Source organism: Chiloscyllium plagiosum, chromosome 4 (genome assembly GCF_004010195.1).
Source record: "Chiloscyllium plagiosum isolate BGI_BamShark_2017 chromosome 4, ASM401019v2, whole genome shotgun sequence".
Lineage (NCBI taxonomy): Eukaryota > Metazoa > Chordata > Chondrichthyes > Orectolobiformes > Hemiscylliidae > Chiloscyllium > Chiloscyllium plagiosum.
Genome location: NC_057713.1, coordinates 82,051,780 through 82,077,728, shown reverse-complemented (window position 1 = coordinate 82,077,728; position 25,949 = coordinate 82,051,780). Strand labels below are relative to the sequence as shown.

The following is a 25,949-nucleotide window of genomic DNA, read 5'->3' as shown; positions in this document are numbered from 1 at the left end:
TCGTAATGGATTGAAGGGTTATGGGGAATGGGCAGGAATGTAGATTTGAGATGGAGATGAGATCAGCGTAATCACATGGAACAGTAGAGCAGGCTTGAGAGGCTGAATTGTCCACTCCTGATCCTAGTTCGTGTCATTTATATTCCGAGTATTAGCCAGAGCTGCCTCGATTACTAGCGCAGTGGCAATATTACAATGCCACCATATCCCTTTGTTTATGCCTACTTGCATTTTTGGAAGGTGTATATTTAGGTGAATAAATGGAATTTAGCTATCAATTGTCCTGTTTTAAATGAATATTCTGAAATAAACAATGATTTTCAACTTCATTACAAGATCTATCAACAGTTCAATTATTTAAGTGAGACATTCTTTTTAAAAAAGCACATGTTCAGCTCCTAGTGGAGAAGCAAAAATGTGGGTAAAGCTGCTATCTAAGGAAGTGGAGCTGTGCCACACAAATCTGGTATAGCTGACCTATGTAGTGGCAGAAATTGGGCTGCTTCAGTAGGCCTTGGAGTCTCTTGATAAGGTGCAGACAGCAGTTCTGGAATTATCCTGATTGTGTAGTGCCAGGGAGGAGGAGAGGGAGGGCAAGTTGAAATAATTTACTGCAAGAAAAGCATCTTGGTTTCTTCATTAAGCAAATATTCTTTGGCATTTAATGGATATGAACTTTTCTAGTCAGGCTGCCCCAGTGGGATTTAATGTAATGTGAAGAAACAAAATGATTGTTTTATTTCGGAGCTGTGGGTGGACAGGTGTCCTATGCATTAGATAATTTCTGTCTGTCAAGCTCTTGTCTTATTGCTCTGGCAAATTCCAATTCTGATCTTTGAGGTAGCAAAGTACCTTTTGGGATAGGGAGTGAGATTTCAGCGGTATGATAATGGCATAATCCAAGGGCTCTGATAATGCTCTGGGGACATGGGTTCAAATCCTATAATGGCAGCTGATAGAATTGAATTAAATCAATATATTGTAACCAGAATTAGAATCCTAGAATCTCTAGAGTGTGGAAGCAGGTCATTTGGTCCATTGAGTCAACACCAACCCTCTGAAGAGCATTCCACCCTCCTACCTTATCTCTGTAACCCTGCATTTCCATGGCTGATCCACTTAACCTGTGCATCATTGGACTGTGGGAGGAAACAAGACACAAAGAAACCCATTCAGACATGGGGAGAACATGCAAACTCCAGCCAATCGAACCCAGGTCCCTAGCACTGTTTGAGTAGAATATCCCTTATTGTCACCTTTTATTGCTAACCACTGAACGACCATGTGACTCACTGAAAATTAGTCGACCATGAAAATACTATCAATTGAAGTTTAAAACCCATCAGGTTCACTAATGTCCTTTTTAGGGAAGGAAGTTTGCTAAACCCTGTCTAGGTTCACAGTAATGCAGTTGCCCAATAGCTGCCCTCTGTAAAGGCCTAAAAAGCTGCATAGTTCACAGACACTTAAGGATGGACATCAAATACCGGACTAGCCAGCAATGCCTACGTCCTATGAAAAAGAATACATCACATCAAAGGTTACGATACAAAATAAGAGCTTGTGGTGTATTGGTTAACGTATTGGAATCAATAAGGGATTGTCATCTATTATTTAATAAGCTTAAGTCAGTCATTTTCAAGTTGGAGAAAGTGAGGACTGCAGATGCTGGTGAGTTAGTGTCAAAGGTGTGGTGCTGGAATAGTACAGCATGTCAGGCAACATCCTGCTTCTTGGATGCTGCCTGACCTGTGCGTTTCCAGCCACACGTTTGACTCATTTTCAGGTTGGCAAGATGTGGTGAGTCTCTGGGATCAGGGCTGGGCTTTACTTATTTACAACCAATATTAGAGTCATAGAGATGTACAACATGGAAATAGACCCTTCGGTCCAACCCGTCCATGCCGACCAGATATCCCAACCCAATCTAGTCCCACCTGCCAGCACCCAGCCCATATCCCTCCAAACCCTTCCTATTCATATACCCATCCAAATGCCTCTTAAATGTTGCAATTGTACCAGCCTCCACCACATCCTCTGGCAGCTCACTCCATACACGTACCACCCTCTGTGTGAAAAAGTTGCCCCTTGGGTCTCTTTTATATCTTTCCCCTCTCACCCTAAACCAATGCCCTCTAATTCTGGACTCCCTGACCCCAGGGAAAAGACTTTTGTCTATTTACCCTATCCATGCCCCTCATAATTTTGTAAATCACTATAAGGGCTCCCCTCAGCCTCCGCTCTAGGGAAAACAGCCCCAGCCTGTTCAGCCTCTCCCTGTAGCTCAAATCCTCTAACCCTGGCAACATCCTTGGAAATCTTTTCTGAACCTTTTCAAGTTTCACAACATCTTTCCGATAGGAAGGAGACCAGAATTGCATGCAATATTCCAACAGTGGCCTAACCAATGTCCTGTACAGCTGCAACATGACCTCCCAACTCCTGTACTCAATACTCTGACCAATAAAGGCCGCCTTCACTATCCTATCTACCTGTGACTCCACTTTCAAGGAGCTATGAACCTGCACTCCTAGGTCTTTGTTCAGCAACACTCCCTCGGACCTTACCATTAAGTGTGGGCAAGTTGTTGGGAGGGAATCCTGAGGGACAGGATGTACATGTATTTGGAAAGGCAAGGACTGATTCGGGATAGTCAACATGACTTTGTGCATGGGAAATCATGTCTCACAAACTTGATTGAGTTTTTTGAAGAAGTAACAAAGAAGATTGAGGGCAGAGCAGTAGATGTGATCTATAAAGACTTCAGTAAGGCATTCGACAAGGTTCCCCATGGGAGACTGATTAGCAAAGTTAGAGCTCATGGAATACAGGGAGAACTAGCCATTTGGATACAGAACTGGCTCAAAGGTAGAAGACAAGGTGGCGGTGGAGGGTTGTTTTTCAGACTGGAGGCCTGTGACCAGTGGAGTGCCACAAGGATCAGTGCTAGGCCCTCTACTTTTTGTCATTTACATAAATGATTTGGATGCGAGCATAAGCGGTACAGTTAGTAAATTTGCAGATGACCCCAAAATTGGAGATGTAGTGGACAGTGAAGAGGGTTACCTCGGATTCCAACAGGATCTGGACCAAATGGGCCAATAAGCTGAGAAGTGGCAGGTGAAGTTTAATTCCGATAAATACAAGGTGCTGCATTTTGGGAAAGCAAATCTTAGCAGGAGTTAGACACAATATTAGTGACTCAAATAGTGGGGCTGAGCTATGTCTGCTAAATCTGCTGATGACACAATGTAGGAAGGAACCTAATTTAGTAAGAGGGCCTTGGAATCTGGAATTGGATTTTGATTTCAATGAATGGACAAAAAATTGCCTGATCAAGTATATTGTGGAAAGTAGAATAAAAGTGCAATATATTATTTGTTGTATTATGGAACTCTGCAGTTTTGTAGGGATATGGATGTTCTGGTAATTGATTAACAGATGTTCGTATGCAGATATAGTAAGTGGTTAGAAAAGCAAATGGTTTGTTTGTTTATTACAAAAGGAAAAGTATATAAAATGTAGTATATTTTGCCACAGTTGCACCGGACCACAACTGGACTGCTAAAATAGGGTTCAGTCTCCTTTTATTTTACAAAGGAAATAATTGCATTTAAAGCAGTTAAGAGGAGATTCAGTAGGCAGGTTCCTGACATGACAGCTATTCTTTAAGAAAAATTTGGATTGAACCACAAGATTCTGATAGGTCTTGAGAGGTTGGATCATGAAACAATGTCTCCCCTCTGGGAGAGACTAGCCCTCAAGGTGGAATTTTCTCAACCCTACTACAATGTAAACAGTGGTGATAAACTTAGAAAAATATGGTGGAATTAGGGGAAAAATTTGATTCTCAAGAAAAAAGTTACAATTTTCTCCTGAAGGTTTAAACTGGGAATCTTGTTTAACAAGTGACGACTTCCTTAATTCCATGCATTGCTCCGCATTATTAGCTAAATTCTCCTAATTTACGAGCAGCTCTTGATTCTCCCCTTCTCTCTTGAGGACCTACGCTGTGATGATTCTTGACTTGAAAATCAGCATGGTTACTTGCTTCTCTAGCCCTCTATTTTAATGTCTCTTCACCAACATCTGCCCCTGTGACGACAATCTCCTCCACCCTTCATCCACTAAAGTTGTTATTGGCAAACCACCAGCGCCTCTCTCATTTTGCTATGTAATCTAGGACCAACTCAATTCACTTCTTCAGTCCATGAGGAGTTCACTTTAGAATTCTGGGACACCTTTTAATCTGCATGCTCCAGCCAAGTCACTTTGCACACAGGAATAAATAGCTATCTCATGCATCTACTCGGGATGCATCTTGTAGCTTTTAGCTTCATTTCTTAGTATTCAGTCACTTTACGCTTACTTAGAGGCTACCAGCTCCTGTGAATTGTATAGTGTTTCTTAGCCAGAGGGCAGGAGGGATTAATAATTGTGGAGGATGAGGCGAATGAGAGCAGCTGAGTGGAGATCCTGCATACATTAGTCAGATTGGTAGCAAGTGAGCATTGGTGAGGTTTATAAACAGTTCAGGTGAGTGAGAGATAAGAGAGAAGATGGTGACACTTATCTGTATGGAACATAGAAGATGTGGAGACAGCATTGACCCAGATCGTTTTGTGTTTGGTACCTTGGTCTCCTTTGGTGGTCTACTAGAGAATGTTGGCAAGAGGCTGGGTGCACATTAACGAGGTGAGTAACTGAAGGTACCAAGAAATGTCACTGAACCATGATGGGACATATGCTATGAAACTCCCTGAAAATAACATTTGGTCTAAAAATAGAAAATTTCTACAGAATTTTAAAGATAATGGATCTCCATTTAAGATCTCCATTTAAGATGGAGATGAATTTTTTTTCTCTACAGGATTGAGAGTCAGTGAAACACTGTTCTCAGAATGTGGCCGAGGTAAGGTAATTGAATATGCTTAACACAGTGGTAGGTAGACAGATGGACTGATTTTAATTGATTCTTGGCTAACAAGGGACTCGAATGGTATTGGGGAGTGCAGGAAAATAGAGTTGTTACCACAATCGTATCGTCCACAACTTAATTAAACAATTCAAGGGGCTGAATCCTGTTCCTAATTTGTACATTTTTAAGTTGTTCAGACAAGGTTTACTCAACTCCCTCCTGGGATGGAGGGCTTGTCCTATGATGCAAAGTTGAATATGTTGTGTGTATGTCTGTTGAATTTCAGAAGAATGAGAGGGTGGTCTTACTGAAATATGTCAGATCCTGAAGGGGCTAATTGGGTGGACACCATGAAGTTGTACCTTCGTGTGGATGTGAGTAAAGCTAGCTGAGTCAACTGAAAAATAGGATGTCTTTTCAAGACTGAGATGAGGATTTTTTTTTTCCTCTGAAGTTTGTGACACTGCAGATTCTCATCCGCAGAAAGTAGTACAGACTATTGAATTTATTCAAGGTTGAATTAGATTGATATCAGTCATGACCTTAGTGGATAGACTCAAATGGATGAATAGTGTAAACGTGATAGAGACCAAAGGAAATGGCCAGTTGATTAATAAAGATGAGTACATAGTACTGTCTCTAAAACAATGTCTGTTGTGTTGGGGGGCTGTGAAGTTTTGGCTGGGTTCTAATTTCTAACTTGATACCCTTTCACTCTGCTTGCAAGTGTCCATTATTCATACGTGATCCTTGCTGATTGTTGACTAGGTATCATGAAAAGCAATACAGAGGAACGCAATCCTAAACTTAACTAATGTCTATGCATACACTTCCAACAGGGGTCATCAGATGACTGTCTGGACTGGAAGTTCTCAGTTAATAACAATCTCTCTCATTCTTTTTGGAGTGTGGAGGAAATTTGTCTAAGCATGTGGATCCTTTTAAATGTTTTTGCGCACAGTAACATAAAAGGTCCAACTTCTGCATAGCCTCTCAGAACCGTACAAGTCCATCAATTCTGTTCTTAACTAAAGTTTTGTCAAGTTACTTCTGTGTGCGGTTAAATGATCTAGTTTTAACAACTTTTGATGTCTGTTGCCTCCCTTTGCTTTGTAAGGCAGGAAGCAGATTTTCCTTAACTGTAATCTTTTGAGGTCAGTGTTTTTACCCCATGCTGCAGTCTTGTAATCGTAGATTAGCTAAGGTAACCTACTTTGCTGCTCGTGATGCTGTATGCCACTTGAAAGGAGTGAGTAATGTCACTAAACAATATTCTTTTTTGCTAATGGTAAGTTCAGCTTTTGCAGCCTGGCCTCCGTTAATGTGAGGTACCAAACAATCATTCTCTGCTTTTCAGATAGCAAAATAATTTCCTTAACTTAAAAGAACAGAAAATTTCTGAGGATAGGAGGTGGCAAGCTTAGCTTTCAACACTACTCTCCTGTTGCTGTGATATTAGTGCCAACAAGCAAAGCATAATAATTTAACTTTCATAAAACAAAGTAGTTAAATGCTGTGTGTGTAATGCCACACAACCTGCCTCGTGGCCAAAACATCCTTTATTTTTGGGTAGTTGCACCTTTTTAAATGTTCTCCCAAGTTTGGATAGTTCAATGACACTCCTTGTTCACATTCATGTGGGAGAATGGCCCTTTTAGTGAGTTGGCAGTAGGTTCTTGACAGTTAGAAACAATGAAGAATTACATCTTCAGAATAGAGGTGGTGGTCCACCAAGAGGAGAAATATGAGAAAACTGTGTTTAATAGAGAAAAATAGATCCGGCTGTCACCACTGCTCGCCTGAAAGGATTGTTCATAAACAGGGGCTTTCAGTCATGTGCCATTTGTTAATAGTCTCACATTTGTAAATTCCTGATAATCCAGTGCCTTTTATTTCCAAACCAGATGTCCACACTAATTGCTAATTAATTTTTATTTTTACAAGATTGTTGCCCAGAAGGTTGAATTGTCACGGCAGTTTTTGGAACACTTTGCCCTCTACCTCGTCCGTGAACTTCCTAATCAAGGATATTCTGGTAAGGTCCAAACTAGTTTAGCTTAAATCTTAAGGGCATTCAATGCAGTCTTGTGGGAGAGACATTATCTTCATGAGTACATTTTATCTCGAGTAGTCCTCAGATGTCTGAGTTGGTAAAGTCCTATATAAATGCACATATTACATTTTCACAGCTGATCCTTGATTTACTGTGAGGCTGCCGTTTATTCACTGAATTACTTTTTAAAAAAATGCTCATTGTAGAACTGATAATATCTATAAACTTCGATAACTACAAAATCACTGCACTTTCTAGTACAATTATGTGAAAGGGGTCCTGTCTCCCTACACCATGTTCTTATCTAGATTATAATTATAATAGACTCTTCAAGTGAAATGAATGTATATAGTTTCTCAACAAATTTCCCAGCAAATACCAAAGCCAATCCTAGTTTTTCTTCTTTTCTATTAATCTGCATTTTCAGAGACAAAAAGTGAGATGACAACTTTGAAATTATTTGATCTTTTGCAATGCAGCAATAATATATTTAATACTGTTATGAAGATGTGGGTGTACTATACCTTTTTTTAAGAGTTGAAAAGCTAGCAAGGACTTAAACGAGCTCAGAGTGTACTGGAAAATTTAAAATTTAACAGTGGATTGAAACAACTAGCTAAGACCTGGGCTGCCAGGATACAAAAACAAATTCGAGTTTGGCCAATCACTCTAAATTATGTCCCAAGTTACCAAAATCCAAACATTATTGAAAAAATAATGTTTTGACAACACTAAACCAATGAAATGATCCAATGTTTTGGGGTATTAAAATCAAACATTTTGAACAGTTACCCAGAGCGGCAAAGAGCAGCTAGTACCAACAACTAGAAAGATTGCTTGCAGGAAGATCTGCTCTCTTAAAGGTACCTTTATCTATTAAAGTCCTCTGAAACAGAATCCCTAAGAAGAAAAGAAGACAGAAGAAAATCTACATAGGACACTTTGGATTAGAAACTGGCTTTCTGAAAGAAGGCAGCGAGTGGTGGTTGATGGAAAATATTCAATCTGGAGTCCAGTTACTAGTGGTGTGCCACAAGGGTCTGTTTTGGGGCCACTGCTGTTTGTCATTTTTATAAATGACTTCGGCACAGGCATAGGTGGATGGATTAGTAAATTTGCAGACGACACTAAAGTCGGTGGACTAGTGACAGTGTGGAAGAATGTTACAAGTTGCAGGGGGACTTGGATAAACTGCAGAATTGGGCTGAGATGTGGCAAATGGAGTTCAATGCAACTAAATGTGAGGTGATGCCCTTTGGGAATAATAACAGGAAGGCAGAGTACTGGGTCAATGGAAAGATTCTTGGTAGTGTGGATGTGCAGAGGGATCTTGGAGTCCATGTGCATAGATCCCTGAAAGTTGCCACCCAGGTGGATAGTACTGTTAAGAAGGCATATGGTGTGTTAGGTTTTATTGGTAGAGGGATTGAGTTCCAGAACCGCAATACCATGCTGCAACTATAAAAAAAACGCTAGCGCGGCCTCACTTGGAATATTGTGTACAGTTCTGGTCACCACATTACAGGAAGGATGTGGAAACATTGAAAAAGGTGTAGAGGAGATTTACTAGGATGTTGCCTGGTCTGGAGGGAAGGTCTTACGAGGAAAGGCTGAGAGACTTGGGTCTGTTCTCATTCGAAGAAGAAGGCTAAGGGGGGAATTTGATAAAGACATACAAGATGATCAGAGGATTAGATAGGGTAGACAGTGAAATACGTTTTTTCCTAGGATGATGACATTAGCTTGTACGAGAGCGCATAACTACAAATTGAGGGATGGTAGATTTAAGACAGAGGCAGGTTCTTTACGCAGAGACAGGTTCAGAGGCAGGTTCTTTACGCAGAGAGTGGTAAGGGCGTGGAATGCCCTACCTGCTAATGTAGTCAATTCAGCCCATGTTAGGGAGATTTTAAATAATCCTTAGGTAATCACATAGATGATTTTGGGATAGTTTAGGGGGACAAGCTGAGAATAGTTCACAGGTCGGCGCAACATCAAGGGCCGAAGGGTCTGTTCTGCGCTGTATTGGTCTATGTTCTATGTTCTATGTTCTAAAGCTGACTGGTTTTGAAATGTAATTATGATTTATTGGAAATCATAATCAGGATTTTTATCGGACCAGTATTGTAGAGGAGGAGGTAGAAGATAGGTTTAAGAGAAAGGAGTTGTAAATAGTTATAGAGTCACAGATGTGCAGCACGGAAACAGACCCTTCGGTCCACCCCTCCATGCCGACCAGATATCCCAACCTAATTAAGTCCCACTTTCCAGCACCCGGCCCATATCCCTCCAAATCCTCCCTGTTCATATACCCATCCAGATGTTTTTTAAGTGTTGCAATTGTACCAGTTTCCACCACTTCCTCTGGCAGCTCATTCCATACACTCACCACCCTCTGCATGGAAAAGTTGCCGCTCAGGTCTATTTTTATATCTTTCCCCTCTCACCTATGCCCTCTAATTCTGGACTCCCCCACCCTAGGGAAAATACCTTGTCTATTTACCCTATCCATGCCCCTCATGATTTTATAAACCTCTATAAGGTCACCCGTCAGCCTTCGATGCTCAAAGGAAAACAGTCCCAGCCTATTCAACGTCTCCCTATAGTTCAAATCCTCTAACCCTAGCAACATCCTTGTAAATTTTTTCTAGCCCTTTTCAAGTTTCACAACATCCTTCCAATAAGGAGACAAGAATAGCAAGCAATATTCCAAACATTTTTAGTTAATATTCTCTGTTAGACTTCAAGAATAAAGTTCTTAAATTTTTACTTTAAATAGTGACTTTTTGGATTGTCCTTTGCCTCTCGAATTTTAACAGATTACAGCATGGGGTGAATTTAATCTGTGGTGCTGGTTTAGATTAGCAGAGGGGTTTATCCTGTGTCATAAAAATACCCCATTATTTAAAGATCTGTTTTTACTAAAACCTAAACAAATTGTATATTCCGTCTACTTCAGCTTCTCTAAATCTCTCCTGTATAATCTGACTTTATAATTGTATTATACTCTTGAAGTGGAACTAATGAAAGCAAAAGAGAACAGCAACATAGTGATTATCTCTAGGTCTGCACAGTTGTTTTGAAGGCATGAGTTCAAATCCATAGCACTGGACACTATGATAACGCACATTGTTATTGTTTGATAGGGGATTTGGGGAGTTATAACAAAAACTCTATGGGTTAAGTGATTCATATCAACATGTTTATTGGCAGTTTTATTTATATAATGAATATTTAAGCAGTGATTGAATATATTGAGTGGTAAGTTAATTGAGTTAGCAACAAGTCTCACTGTTGTCTTCAAGTCGCAAATCCCAGTCCGAGGTGAAGTCTGACAAGTGTGACAGGGTCCCTGGAGTTGTTAATGTTCTGGTTTCATGCTATTTCATAGTACGTTCGTACATTTCCAGATATTCCATCGTGCAGACAATAAGTTGAAAACATCATCGAAGTGACCCTATGTCAGTGAGATAAGAGTGGTTCCCGTAGACAAGATGATGTGATTACCAAAAGCCAAAATAAGTTGTTTTTGCACTAGACCATTAATCTTGCACTTGTTTCTAAATGCTCATTGTCATGTGCTTAAATGAAGATGAAATTATATCTTCAGAGGATATAATTTTTAATCATACCACTACACACATCCCCAGACCTGTAGGATTTGAAAAGGTCAATTTACTAACACATGTGGCCTTTGCCAAAATTTGGAGATCTGTCCCAAAGACTAGTCGAGCATCAGAATCTAAACAATCAGACATCTTGGACTTCTCCATCACCTGGAAATATCCTGTCCCAACAGCAGGATGAACACACCAGTGGTATACAGTCAGTAGGGCATAGCCATGGGGGTCTTCAATATTGATTCCAGATCCACAAAGTTTCATTGCATCAGGTCAAAGATGCGTGAGGTCACCTCCTATTAATTGCCAACTACCATTGAAGGATGAATCGGAATGCCACTAGATGTAATGAGGGTGCAGGGGCACAGGAGGTACTCTGAATGAGGAGTAATTTCATTGTCCATCACCAAGAATGGCTCAGTAGCATCATCGCTGGCTGAGTTGTTCAAGTCTTCGAGTCATGGAACTCCAGTGGTGAGAGAATCTGAGGGGAAAACCTTACTTAACCTCATCCTCACCAATCTGTCTGTCACAGTTACATCTCTTCATGATAGTATTGATAGGAGTGACTGCAGCATACTCCTTGTGGATAGAATATCCTGTTTTTGAATCATACTGTGTGGTAGTACTATTCATGCCAAAGGAGTGAGATTCAAAACAGAACTAGCAGCTGAAACCTAGGTACCTGCTGGGTTCTGTGGGGTCATCAGGAGCAACAAAACCTAATACACCACAATTTGTAATCTTTTAAAGCTTGAAATGTACCTTGGGTAATCTTTTCAAATTAGCTCAGGAACCCACACTGGCTCAATGAAGAGAGCAAGACAGTTTGTCATGAGCAGCATCAAGCAGACCTAAAAATGAAGCGAAGCAACAGAAATGGAGTGTAAGCATGCTAAAGGCAAGGCTAATGGATACTTAATCAATGGATTGGATGAAATGTCTGGTGTTCTACCATAACTAACTGAAGTCACACTCCATTACAATCATGGAATACTCAACACAGTGCTAAAGGAAGAGATAAAATATTTGCAATCATTGTCAGCCAGAAGTGCCAAGCTAATGATCCATCTCAGGCTCCATTCGAAGACTTCAGCATCACAGTTGCCAATGTTCAGAAAGTTATATTCCACCAAAAGAAGGGTTGATACCTGAAACATTGACGTCCCCACCTCCTGATGGTGCCTGGCTTGCTGTGTTCTTCCAGCCTCTTGCTTGTCTACTTTGGATTTTAGCAACTGCAGTTTTTCTTTTTGTCTCAGGTGTTAGGAAAAGCAGTTTTAGTAACCAATGTATGGTCTAAAAACTCCCCCCTCGGACTAATATCACACCAAGGTTGTAAATGGCCTGGTTGAGCCATAGACAGTATCAGTTGCTCATGAGTGGAGTTTGTGATGCTGATGGAAACTAATGTCTTCAGTTTTCTTTATTTAATTTTTCGAAGGTTCAGCTTTTCTGGTTCTGGATGTATCAGAAACTGTCTTTTAATTTTGGCAACACTGGAGTGATTGAGTGAGGTGGCTGAAATAGAGCTGTGTTATTGCTATGCTTTCAGATGATTTTGCTGAGAAGCATCATGCAGCTGAAAAATGGGAGGGGTGGTTAAGAATAGAAATGTGGGGGTAACTAAAGTCGATGATTTAGGAGCAGGAAGAAAAGACGTTTGGTGATTCTCTGGCTATGATTCAATAGATAAGAATGAAATAAATAGTCTGTCAGGTCAGGTAGATGACAATAGAAAGGCTTTGGAGGAAAATGCCATGGTTAACAATGATAGGTTGCAGGCAGATTGAAAGATGAGGATGGATAGTGTGCCTTTGTCATGGTCACAGAGGGCATCACTGTTGACTTTAAAAGTACTATTTCAATACTCTGATAGGAACAGAAACCTGATTGTATTATAGTCACATATATATAAACAACACACGTTTTCCATAATGAAGGCAAAATAATTATTATGTTGAAGAAATACCCAGCTTTTAATGTCTGGTAGCACAGTGCTAGGTTGCGTATAAGCCTAATTCATATTAGAAATGGCAATCCATCCCATTCTTTGGGTGAATATTGGCAGCATGTGCTCTATTGTCCTGAATTGGATGAGTCGGTACAATTTATTAAGTCGTCATCTTTAACTAGAGAATAGAATTAACTGGAGCTGAGCTGTTGGTTTGTAATCCAACATTGTAAATAACTCCGTGTTGAGTTATAGATCTCTGACAAAGATGGCATCTTTATAAAATAGAGCGGTTTAACTGTGTACCTGGTCAATTTCTAAATGCTTGAGAGATTTTGTGGGTATGGTCTACAAAATGTGTGTGTGTGTGTGTGTAGATGAGCCTGAGAACCTTACAATAAAGGAGGTGTTTAGCCTTGTGCCTGTACTAGCTCTTTGGAAGAGCTGTTGAATTAGTCCATAGTGTACCTCTTTTCCCATAACCACATGGTTAAAACTTCCATTAAAGCGAATTGAACTTTTTCAATGAAATCGAAATTGTTAAGCATATTTGTTTATGGATGCAGGTCTGCTCACCAAGCTGGAAGGTTCATTTTCAGACGTTTCATCACCATACTAGGTAACATCAGTAAAGCACTGAGGGTATGGCCCACTTTCTATTTGTGTTTAGGTTTCCTTGGGTTGGTGATGTCATTTCCTGTAGTGATGTCATTTCCTGCTCTTTTTCTCAGGGGTTGGTAAATGGGATCCAAGTCAATGTGTTTGTTGATAGAGTTCTGGTTGGAATGCCATGCTTCTAGGAATTCTTGTACGTGTTCTCAAAATTTACATTTATGTTGTCTATGTCTTGGGCCAGTGCTGAAAAGGTTGAATGCGTTTGAACTGCCATATGTGAGTCTCTGGAGCCTGCAGGATGAGAACTGCAAAATAATGATCAGGAAAAGGTGAGTGAAGCATATTTTCCTCAGCAGCAATTTTTAAAACTGATTGTTTCTTTTTGATATTATGTTGCTATGTTTCCCAGCTGTACTGATCATTATCCTTGGAGAAGGTAATGAAGATGCATGTTTTTCTGCAGTTGATTAAAGTGAGCAACACTCATCAGTCACAACAGAACCACGTTAATAAAAGGTTTGCTGTAATAATTTGAGGGTAATATTCCATAAGTGAAGCCTTTGCTGAGTCTTTGTGGATCCAACCTTTTTCTTTCCAGCTTAATATTTCTCCTGTATGTCGTCTTCCTGTGAGTGTCTTTTAATAAATTATGAAAGAAAAACATTGGAGTTATCATTATTTGACTTGCAATATTGCAAACCTGGAACTCCCTGAAGACCTTGAATGAAATCTCATTGAGGCATTCGGGGTCAGTCTTGCCCTCTGGGGAGCTGGCGAGAGATCTGCTCTGCCTGTTTTTAGTAAGGCCCACTTACCATGTCAGTCTGGCAGTGACAAAGCCACTATCAGGCCTACTGCCACAAATCAAGACCTGGGAGAGCAGGATTGTTAGTCTCACTAACCAGAGGTCTGCAGCTCTTGTGCCCAGCAGCACATCTGAGGAGGCTGTAGCTGTTACTGGAATTGGGATTTTTGGAATATCCAGGATGCATCTAAGTAATTGGGGAGGGGATTTTTGTGTGTATTTGGGGTTCATACAGAGAAGGGAGCAGGGGTTTGGAAACAAACATGAGGCTATGGTTCTCATGGGACATAGCCCCCTTTCTTGATTGCTCCCTTGATGAGGCATGGATTGCCTTTGACCAAGGAATTCCCTTCCTCAACAACCCAGGGAGGCAAGCAGCTTGCACCTTACTGTTTTAACAGTACTGCATGGTGAAAGCGTGTCTACAGCTGGATGAATCCTTGTGGTTTTACCAGTAGCTTCCTTTTCCAGATGTTTCTGTGACGGAGGCAGGAGGGCAGTGGGGTTCAGGTAAGATCTCTCTCATTTCTTTCCCCACATCCCACTAAATCCCAGCTAGCTAGGTAAATGCCTATCCTACCTCTAAGCTCACCTCCATCAAGAGTGGAAGATTTCTCCAGTTTTACCAAATGATTTTGTTTGACTTTTCCATTCAAACTGCTTTCTTGTGCTTTTTGGGTGTACTGGATTAGAGGATATCTAAACTCCGCAGTGTTAGGGAAGAGGCCAATAATAAATGAGCATAACAAGGATCATATTAAATAACTTTAGTAACTAATACATATTTTATTGAATGCCTTTTAGTATTTAATTTAAATAATCTTTTAGAAAAGAATGTGAAATCTGCTATTACAAAAGATGCTTTAATTCTGCCACCTCTAGATGGCATTGGTTTGTCATTTGTGGAACCAGCTTTGAATAGCTACCTAACATTGATACAAATCTATAACAGATTTGCTTAGATTAAGTACAAAACCTTAATCTACATGCTTTATGCATGAACGTTCACTATAAATTAAATGAAATTAAAAGCACACATACTTCAAGGATTAAAGAAAGTTTTGGATTTGAAGAGCATGTTTTTCACAAATTTGAGATGTCACAAAATATTTTGTGACCAATTGAGTAGCGCGTTTGATGTGTAGTCACTCTTCTATAAAATCTCAAACAACAATGTGATGTTAACATAGTATATGGGTATGGGGGGGTTGCTTTTGTGTTGCAATGATAAAATCCCTACATACGGGCAAGGAGGCCTGGGTTCAAGTTCCAATTGCTTCAGAGGTTTGTAATAACAAAAATATTCATGCAGGCACCTCCAATCCAATGTAGGTATTGTTGAAGGATTAGTATTCGAGGTGAGGCAAGTTGAGAAAATACCTCTGATCGGCTTTGAAGTAGTGCCAGGATCTTTTACATCCACCTGAGAGGTTGGATAGGTCTTAGATATTTTTAATGTGATTTTTAAAACAAATCTTTAATTTGATAAGATTTGTCGTTATTTTTTCTCTGTCCATGCTGGAGTATCACCCTTAGTCTTTTTCTGCTTAGGCTTGGGGAATGGGACTTGATCCCATAACCTTCTGATTCTGAAACGAATACGTAACAACAGCTGCCTTAGATTTGCATTCTTTCAGACTGGTATGGAACAGGAAATAAAGCTTGCCTTTCCCTCAGGCTCACAAGAGAGCCCTTTGAATTAGGGAGATTTTATTTTCCACTCCACCTCTCATTTCCACACAGAGATTTTCTTGTGCATTTTGTACAAAGGCGATGAAGACCAAGAATAGATGCTTCCACCTTGAATGGAATGATGCGAGATAGAGAAAGTGGCCATTACTTGAGATGCCGTGGTTGCGATTGGATGCACAAGCGTGGAACTGAGAGATTGTCGTCTGAAGGTGCAGACGTTGATAGTAAGCGACAGAGGGTCATCTATGACCAATGGATTGAAACATATTCACGATATAAGTATATGTGTATATATTGAGTTTGCACCCCTTTAATACAAATTCAGATTCATCGATATGATTGACAGCATGTATTGTGGCGAAAACAACAACACCAGTTCAGAAACCTTTTGTCCAATGTGGTTTAGGGAAAGAAGTCTGCTGTCATTGCCCAGTTTAGCCTACATATGACTCCAGGCTCAGCAATTTTGAGTGATAGAGTTGTACGGCATGGAAACAGATCCTTTTGGTCTAGCCGAACATCATCCCAAACTAAACTAGTTCCACCTGTCTGCTCCTGGCCCATATCCATCCAAACTTTTCCTATACATGTACTGATCTAAGTGTCTTTTAAACATTGTAACCGTGCCCACATCCATCACTTCCTCAGGAAGTCCATTCCACATGTGAGCCACCTTTTGTGTTTTATAAAAAAAAAGCCCCCATGTCTTTTTTAAAAATATCTCTCCTCTCCCCTTAAAAATATGTCCCCTAGTCTTGAAGTTCCCCCATCCTAGGAAGTCCATTCCACATGTGAGCCACCTTTTGTGTTTTATAAAAAAAAAAGCCCCCATGTCTTAAAAATATCTCTCCTCTCACCTTAAAAATATGTCCCCTAGTCTTGAAGTTCCCCCATCCTAGAGAAAAGACATCTACCACTAACCCTTTCAACAGCCCTCATAAGCCTTTATAAGGTCACCTCTCAACCTTATACAGTCCAGTGAAAAAAGTCCAAGCATTTCCAGCCTTTCTTTATAACTCAAACCTTTCATACCAGGCAACATGTAAGCCTCCTCTGAACCCTCTTGAGCTGAATAATATCCTCCCTAAAACAGGATGACAGAACTGGATACACTACACCAGAAGAAGGCTCACCAATGTCCTGTACAATTTCAACATAACTTCCCAACTCCTATACTCAAAGGACTGAGCAATGAAGACAAGTGTGCTAGACATGTTTTTAACCATCCTATCTACCTGTGATGCAGATTTAAAAGAATTATGTATCAGAACCCCTATGTCCCTCTGTTCTGTAGGACTACACAAGACCCTACCATTAATTGTATAAGTCCTACCCCTGTTTGTTGTACCAAAATGCAGTACTTTACACTTATCAAAATTAAATTCGATCTGCCATTTTTCAACCCATTGACTGACTAATCAAGATCCCTTTGTAATCTTCGTAGACAGCGAAGGTTTTCTATGCCACCAATGTTGTTGTTCACTAACTAACTTTTGCCTTCTAAATTCTTATCCAAATCATTTACATTTCTGACAAGTAAGAGGACTGATGGTCGACTCTTAATTGCCCTATGAAGTGGGTCTAGCAAGCCACTCAGTTAAAGGGAGGTGGATAAATGATGGCCTTTTCAGCAAGGCCCACATCCCAAGAAAGCAAAAATAAAATAATTATGTATATTAAAATAGATGAGAGTGAGGAAAGAGGTCTACTAATGGAAAACTAGTACAGTAAATGTCCTTGAAATTAGATTACTCTGCATTGTGGTTTTTGGTCATTCAGTAGCCTCCATGATATGGTGGACACTATGTTTGTGCTTATTACAAGCCAAAAGTGCACTATCCACCATATTAAAATGACCAAGCAAAACAAAATCATCAAAATTCCAAAACGTATGCTTGTGCCTTTTTGCGTATGCAAATAGCACCGGTTATGGGTGCTTGGGTCACCTTCTATGAAGCAGGTAGAAGCTACTACCCTCGGGAAAGCCAGGTCTAGGTGTGGCCAAATGGGCAATTGCAAAGTACAACCAACAAGGTAGGTTCTTTTAAAAAATAAATGTGCTTCATTGAACGTGGAGCAGAGAGGACAATGTTCAGAGAATGTAAGGCACTGGACAAGATTCCACATGATAGATTAGATTACTTTAGTTTAGATTACTTAGTGTGGAAACAGGCCCTTCAGCTCAACTAGTCCACACTGACCCTCTGAAGAGCAACCCACCCAGACCCATTCCCCTACATTTTACCCCTTCACATAACGCTACGAGCAATTTAGCATGGCCAATTCACCTAACCTGCAAATGTTTGGACTGTGGGAGGAAGCTGGAGCACCCGGAGGAAACCCATGCAGACACTGGGAGAATGTGCAAACTCCACACAGACAGTTGCCTGAGGCGGGGATTGAACCCGGGTCTCTGGCGCTGTGAGACAGCGGTGCTAACCACTGTGCCACCGTGCTGCCCATTAGGTAGATGAGTTGGCAAGGTCAGATCGCATGGAATACAAGGAGATCTAGCCATTTGGATACAGATCTGGCTCAAAGGTAGGAGACAGAGGGTGTTGGTGGATGGTTGCTTTTCAGACTGGAGGCCTGTGACCAGTGGTGTGCCACAAGGATCTGTGCTGGGTCCAATGCTTTTCATCATTTATATAAATTTTTTGGATGTGAACATAGGAGGTATGGTTAGTAAGTTTGCAGATGACACCAAAATTGGAGGTGTACTGGGCAGCCAAAAAGGTTATCTCAGAGTACAACAGAATCTTGATTAGATGGGCCAATGAGTGGCAGCTAGTTTAATTTAGATAAATGTGAGGTACTAAATTTTGGAAAGGCATATCAGGGCAGGACTTATACACTTAATGGTAACATCCTAGGGAGTGTTGCTGAGTAAAGAGACCTTGGAGTGCAGAAATATAGTTCCTTGAGAGTTGCAGGTAGATAAGATAGTGAAGGTGTTTAGTATGCTTGCCTTTCTTGGTCAGTGCATTGAGTATAGGAGTTGAAAGATAAAATTGTAGCTATGTAGGACATTGGTTAGGCCACTTTTGGAATACTGCTTTCAATTCTAGCCTCCCTGCTATAGGAAGGATATTGTGAAACTTAAAAGGATTCCGAAAAGATATACAAAGATGTTGCTAGGGTTGGAGGGTTTGAGCTATAGGGAGAAGCTAAATAGGCTAGGACTGTTTTTTTCCCTGGAGCATCAAAGGCCGAGGGGTGACCTTATAGAAGTTTATAAAATCATGAGGGTCATGGATAGGGTGATTAGCCAAGGTCTTTTCCCCAGGATGGGGGAGTCCAGAACTAGAGGCATAGGTTTAAGGTGAGAGGGGAAAGATAGAAAAGGGACCTACAATGTTTTCACGCAGAGGGTGGGGGTGGGTGTATGGAATGAGCTGCCAGAGGAAGTGGTGGAAGTTACTACAATTGCAACATTTAAAAGGCATCTGGATGGGTAAATAAATTGGAAGGGTTTAGAGGGATATGGGCCAAATATTGGTAAATGGTACTAGATTAATTTAGGATATCTGGTAGTCATGGACAAGTTGGACTGAGGAGTCACATTTCCATGCTGTACAACTGACTCTATGACCTGTTCTCAGTCTTGTAAAGTAGTCTCGATCACTTGGCTGAAATTTCACATCGTGACTTCTGGGTTGTTGCAGGCCCAATCTAAGGCTTGTAAGGTTTTGGGTTTTGGAGCTGTGAATACCCTAAATAAGTAGTGGAGTTTCAAAAGTAGCTAATGTGTCATATGTAAACTAAATAGAATGAAAAAGTATACAATCTGTGCAGAGTGATCCTAGAGAGTGAAGACATGTTTAACATGAAGTATGCTAATCTCCATAGCCTGTGACAACATTATTTTGCTCTCTAGTTGAAGTGTTAAGGACATCTCATCGTCTACCACCCTTCCCCCTCATCTGCTCCCCCACCTTTCACCCTGCTCAGGATATTGGTTCAAGAATATCTGTATAGCCTAGTAACCTCTGCACAGACATTATAGCCTTTGTTATCTTAAACTCTGCCTTTTCTTGGTATCTGGTTATTTATGTTTTTCCAGCGAGAGATAGAATGAAAGCTATGCTAATTAAATCCACAAGAGTTCTGTTATTCTCAAAGTATCAGTATTAAAAGAAGATGGTTTACGTAAGGCAGTGACAAAAGACAGGACTGGGATGGTTTTTGGAAGAAGCAAAGGACAAAAAAAGTACTCTATCTTTGCTTCTTGCTTTGAGACAATTTTTAACATCTAATACCGTGGTATCTCTTTTTTTTTTAGATTCTCGAAATCCTGCAAGTTAATAAAAACGTTTGTCTGTTTTAAGATCTGTACATGTGAATGCACATACAGTAATGTAAGAGAAACCTTGGAATTCAGATTGAGGTTTTTTGGGGTGGGGATTCCTGTTGTTGATTGTATATAGTGAAAGTATATACTTAAGATTTCACTCTAAGTAAACTTCCTATTCACCCCTGCAGAAACTTTGAAGTAGTTATGTTTATGATTGAACAGTCCCTTGTTTCTTTTTCAGTGTGTTGCACCTGTGCTAACTCTCTGAAACATATCCATTTTGTCTGACTGTGCTGCGTACCCTGCTCTCCTCATGTGTGACACCTTTTTAAAATCAAGTTTCTCTTGAAAATATTTGTCCATTTGCAAGTTGAAATGGAATTCTTCTGTTTCAATCAAATATCAAGAGCGTATGGTAAATCTAATGAAAACACATCTCAGTTCAAAGCTACAAGTTAACAATGAATCATTCAAATTTCACCTGATAAAACAAGAGATGGAATTTTGCCAGTTCTTGACTCAGTTAAGATTGCCTGAAAAGTGTATCTTTTTTGAAAGAAGCCAATAACACTCACATCTGTATGATTTAATGTCCAGGAATGCATCAAAGTCCTTTCACAGAAATATAAACAGAGTGCCAGGCCAAAGAGTGAATATCAGTATTGGTCAAAAAATGGGTGTCAAAGTGTGGTGTTGGAAAAGCGCAGCCGGTCAGGCAGTAGCAGAGGATCAGGAGAGTTGACATTTTGAGCATGAGCTGTTCATCCGGAAGAGCTCTTGATGAAGAGCTCATGCTCAAAACGGTGACTCTCCTTCTTGGATGCTGCCTGACTAGCTGTACTTTTTCAGCACCACACTTTTCAACTCTGATCTCTAGCATCTGCAGTCCTCACTTCCTCCCAAAAAAAAGACTGTGAAAAGGAACAGAGGGTCAGTAGAGTGATTAGTCACATAAAGTCCTCAGTGACTCTGTGACTAAAATGTTGAGAGCTGAAGGCATAGTCGTCATTGCTTGGGGGTGGGGTGGGAAAGGAAATTGGACTCATGCAAGAAACTGAAATGGATGGAATGCTTAACCCTTGGAGGTTGTAGAGTTGAAGGAGACTACAGAAATAGACAAGGATGAGGCTATAAAAACATTTGAGCTCAATATTAAAATGCAAGAATTTTTGAATGGAAAGTAATGCTGGTCAGTGAGCACTAGGGTTCTGGATTTGGTTTCAGTTAAGATATAGGCAACTGAGTTCTGCCTGTACTGAAATCTTAGGCTGGTAGTAAGAAACTGAGATGAAATTCGATATGAACAATGTTACAGACGGTGCAGTAAGTAATATCTGTGATGAAGAGAAGCTCAGTTGGTGTTGCTGAGATTACAAACTTGAGCTTCAAACTGACTCTGTGACTGGGTTGGGAGAGCTGGATTCGGAGGTAAGGTTGTGGCTGTGTCATTTCATTGTAATTCAGACAAGATGGGGACTTGTTTTAAATATCAGAGGAAAAACAGCATGGCCTTTTATCCAGAGTATGTACATAAATAAATAATTGCAGGCCATAGTGTATGAGAATGTAACAGAGCCTTGAGAAAATGTCTTTATTCTAAGAAAGAATTCCAAGGGTGTTCGTGTTTTTACAAATGATAATTTAATAAGATTTAGAAACAAGTAGAAAATGTGCCAGTTTTTTTTTAAAAAAAAAGTTAGGATTTCTTGTGCAATACGAGTCAGAGTGACTCATTTTAGAAGGAAAAATGAGACCATGCATAGGGAACGAAAAGATTACATTTAAAAGTGGATGCAGGAATAGAAAGACCTGGGGTTTGCATATGCAAAGCTTTAAAGACTGGGACAAGTTGATAAAGCAGTTAAGAACACATACAGATCCTTGGAATAAGGTAGACATAAAGTACAAAAGCAAAGAAATTATTGTAAACTTTGTAAATCACTGGTTAGGCCTTAGCCAAAATATTAGTCTGGATATTTATCTGGTTAGATGATTGGGAGACCTTTGCAAGCACCAACACAAATCCTATTCCAGGAATTTTGACCATATTTCTAGCATTTCAGATTTTCAGGAGTGTTTGTTTTTAAATGCACAGGCTGCTTCGGGTGTTGCTTAAAATCAACACTTCTGACTGGCCAGCTCCATTGCATGGATTAGAATCCCCTTATCCTCAAATGTTTGTTTGAATCAGGCCAGCTTTTCAAGGACTTGTAGTTCACAGGACCTCAAAATTGTGAACCGTAGCATGCAGTAGGGAACCTACCTAAAGGTCCTTATGTTCCCTCGGTCAGCTTTGGCACTTCCATATCCATTTCTGACTGTATAGTATATAAAACCGTTAATAATATCACGAAAAGTGAACATGTATCGTAGCCATTTTTCTGAAAAAAACTCAATGCTTTCCACTTTGTTTTAAAAAAAAATCACTTGACATTTTATTTGGCCTAGAATGGATCATTCCGATCCTTTCAAAGTATCAGTAGCAGAAATTGTAAGCGCTTGACATCTTTCAAACTTGTTTAAATAAACATTGACTGAAGAGATCAGAGAACCAAAGCTGTCAATCAAGTAACTTTTCCTCAGTGGCTCAAGTTGTTACTTTTCAAATGGGAATTAGATTTTGGCATTGAAGCAAGATATGGGTGTTCCTGGCTAGGCCAGTGCATGTTGTCCCTCCCTAGTTGTCCTTGAGAAGATGGTGAATTGTGTTTAACAGCTGTGGTCTATTTGGTGTATGTGGAGTCAGAATGCTTTTCAGGGAGGAAATTTATGGATGTTGACCCAGTGATGCTGAAGGAATGGTGATATGTTTCTAAGTTAGGATGGTGAGTAGCTTGGAGGGGAACTTTTGAGATGGTGATGTCCTCATGTATCTGCTGCCCTTGTCTTTCTAGATGGCAGTGGTTGTGAGTTTGGAGGGCACTGTCTAAAGAGTTTGGTGAATTTCTTGGTGAATGATTAAAATATTTGAAAAGGGGAAATTTCAAAGCTATGAGAGAGGACAAGGGAGTGGTGCTAATTAGCTAACTCTTCAAAGCATTGGCGCAGACAATCTGCTCAACAGCCTGTGCTCTTTGATTTATGAGGTATGGCTGACTTTACAATTGGGCTTGAAATAGAGCAAAGCTATTCAATAACCAAGGATTTGGCCAATCCTAGTCAACTCTGAAGGCACAAGAAAGGATTGTTTGGGATAATTATATTGATATCCAAATCTCCAGTGAAATCTATTTTGTTAAAGAAACTGATGCAAAACAAATATGGTAAAAAGAAATTTATTTTTGGACTGATACAACACCAGTTTGAGAGTGATTAGCAATGTATTAGAAGAAAAGCTGAATGATGGTAAAGTGAGCATGACACAATAACAAGAGAAAACCAACTCACTAATAAGGAAGGCAAAGAATGGCAATATCCTATCTCAATAAAATGTGCAGCTGGAAAAATACAGCAGGTCAGACAACATCGGAGGAACAGGAAAGTTGACGTTTATGGTCAGGATCCTTTGTTAGTCCTGATGAAGGATCCTGACGTGAAACGTCTACTTTCCTGCTTCTCTGATGTTGTTTGACCTGCTGTGTTTTCCAGCTACACATTTTATCCACTCTGCACTCCCTACTATCTCCAAGCAATATGCTGTATTTGGTTCTTTACTCCCAAAGTGTTTTTCTCACACTCTGTCACTCAGATCAATTTCCCAAGCAAACTTTCACCCGTGTGTCTTTACCTAATCAAAATCTAGGCTGTTTTTCATCAGATCTGTGGTTCTAACCAGAAATCCACTTCGTTGTCTTCATTATACTTGTGGAAGATGGAGGAATAAAAATTTCCCCAGACTGTGTTTATGAATTATCATCAGCTATTAATTGGGTGTCTCAATATTGCCTTCACGTGAGTTATACACCCCATAGTGCATCAACTTATTATGAGAAGGGGTATGTGATAAATGACGAGAGATTGATGGCACTTCTGAGTCTTTGATTTATCCAGATTATGAAAATCAACAAGCATTCAGAGACTCTGTTATCTGAATCTACAACTCGTAAGGTTTCTCCTGAGCTTTCTGAGAGAGATTTCTAAGTAAGCTTAATGTCCCAGCTGAATGAATGATTCCTTGAACCTGACTCCTAATGGTGTTTTATTTCCAAAGTTCCAGGAACAGTGGAACTAATTCAGCTGCATCTTGGCACTCTTCTGCCTTCAACATCAGCAAAGCATGCCATTAGTACTACAACATATATTGTGTTTCCTGTCTGTATCATTCTTATCCAAAAACTTTTTCCCTGGAATTCTGTTCCTTGCATGTAAAACTTTGAATTCAATGACTGTGGTCACTGTGTGAAGCAAAGATACTGTAATACTCTGAAAACGTAGGAAAGCTGTTACTTATTGGTATTTGTTCTGTGCTGTTAGTGCAAAGACAAAACAAAACGTTTAGCTGGATCATTTACAGGTGTCTTGGTGTGGTGTGGAGGAAATGGCTAGAAAATAACTGCATTCTAGTCAGGCTTCTAAATACCCACTTTGGAAAAGGGAGACTATTTTCACTGATTATTAGGTACAGGGAAAGTGCCTATTTGAGATTTAACTCAAAGTAGATGGTCAACTTGTGTGGAAAAAAAACATGACTTGCCATAGCTCTTTAAGGAATATCTGTTCAAACCCTCGAGTTAGGTCTGAACATTTCAAACTCTGCCTAATAAAAAGGGATGCAATTATTTTTTGATAGAATTAAGCAAATTTTCTGAAAAGTGCACCTTTTGAAAGGAACTGTAATCTGAAACTTGCATTTATATAAGCACCTGAAACACAAGCATTCAATGTGCTTCGCTGAAAAGTAATCAGGCAATGTATTAGGAATGTATGAAAACTTTAGACAAGTAAGTGAGAGAGAGAGGGAGGAGTTTGGGGGTGGGTCGAAAAATAATCCAGAGCCTAGACAATGGAGGAGACAGAAGCCAATGGATAGTGTTAGCAAGTAAAGGAAAGAATTGCGGATTGTTTTGGTTGGATATGGTTACAGAAATGGGGACTGGTGAGGCCATGAACTAATTTTAGAATGGAAGTATATCAGCTATGAACTGTGGTCACATAGATTGAAAAGGTTGAGACTGTTTTTCCCTGGAGAATAGAAGGCTAAATGGAGATTTGTCTGAAGTGTTTTTTTAAATCATGAGAGGTCAGGAGAAAGTAGACAGGGAGAAACTGTTCCTGCTCCTAAATGGATCCAGAATGGCATGGTCCAGGTTTAAAATACTTGATATCATTTTAAGATCTGAAATTCACTAGCGATATTACTATTTAAATGATCTAATGTGTGGGGTTTAGTAAAGGGTAGAAAAATGGCACTAAGTCATAATGCCCATTTGGAGAGACAATGCAGACATAGTGGGCCAAAGAGCCTCTTTTTGCACCATCATAATCCAGTGCTGCTGTGTCTGGCTTCTAGTATAGGTCAGAATGCACAGAGGCAGAGTTTGGGATGGGAGGGGTACGTCAGTGGCCCAAGGCTGTAGGGGTCCCCACTGTGCCTGGGTAGAAGGTCTGGGCCCAGAGCAGCATCAGGGTCAATTATTTATTTCTATCCCTACTTATACTTACAGGTGACAGATAAGTAAGATTTTCAGCAAGTTGGGGTGTGTACAGCAGGACTCCTTGATGAGTTGAGATTTTAGGATGTTGGAGATTGGGAGATGGCCAACCAGGAGACGTTTCGGAATAGTTGGGTCTGAGGAAGAGAGGCATAAATGAAGGTTTCTGCACATTGTGGACTGGGACACTGGCAATGCTGTTTGAGAAAGTTTAAGAAGGGCTTCAGGGATAATCCAGGAAATTACAGGCCCGAGAGCCTCACGTTGGTGGTAGGGAAATTATTAGCAAAGATGCTCTGGGATGTGATCTATACACCTTTCAAAGCAAATGGACTTATTACCAATTGACAGCATGGTTTTATGTGAGGGAAGTTGTGCCTCACTAGCTTGATTAAGTCTTTTGAAGA

At 40.1% G+C, this 25,949-nt stretch overlaps 1 protein-coding gene across 1 annotated transcript in view; it reads left to right on the top strand.

Annotated features, from left to right (window-relative positions):
* The window catches only part of LOC122549487 (sorting nexin-31-like), a 103,098-nt gene that overhangs the window by 50,912 nt on the left and 26,237 nt on the right, over positions 1 to 25,949 (top strand). Inside the window, exons 6-8 of the mRNA XM_043689346.1 lie at positions 6,863 to 6,953; positions 13,402 to 13,489; positions 14,437 to 14,475. Of these exons, the coding sequence (XP_043545281.1) occupies positions 6,863 to 6,953; positions 13,402 to 13,489; positions 14,437 to 14,475 (218 nt within the window). The remainder of the gene's footprint in view (positions 1 to 6,862; positions 6,954 to 13,401; positions 13,490 to 14,436; positions 14,476 to 25,949) is intronic.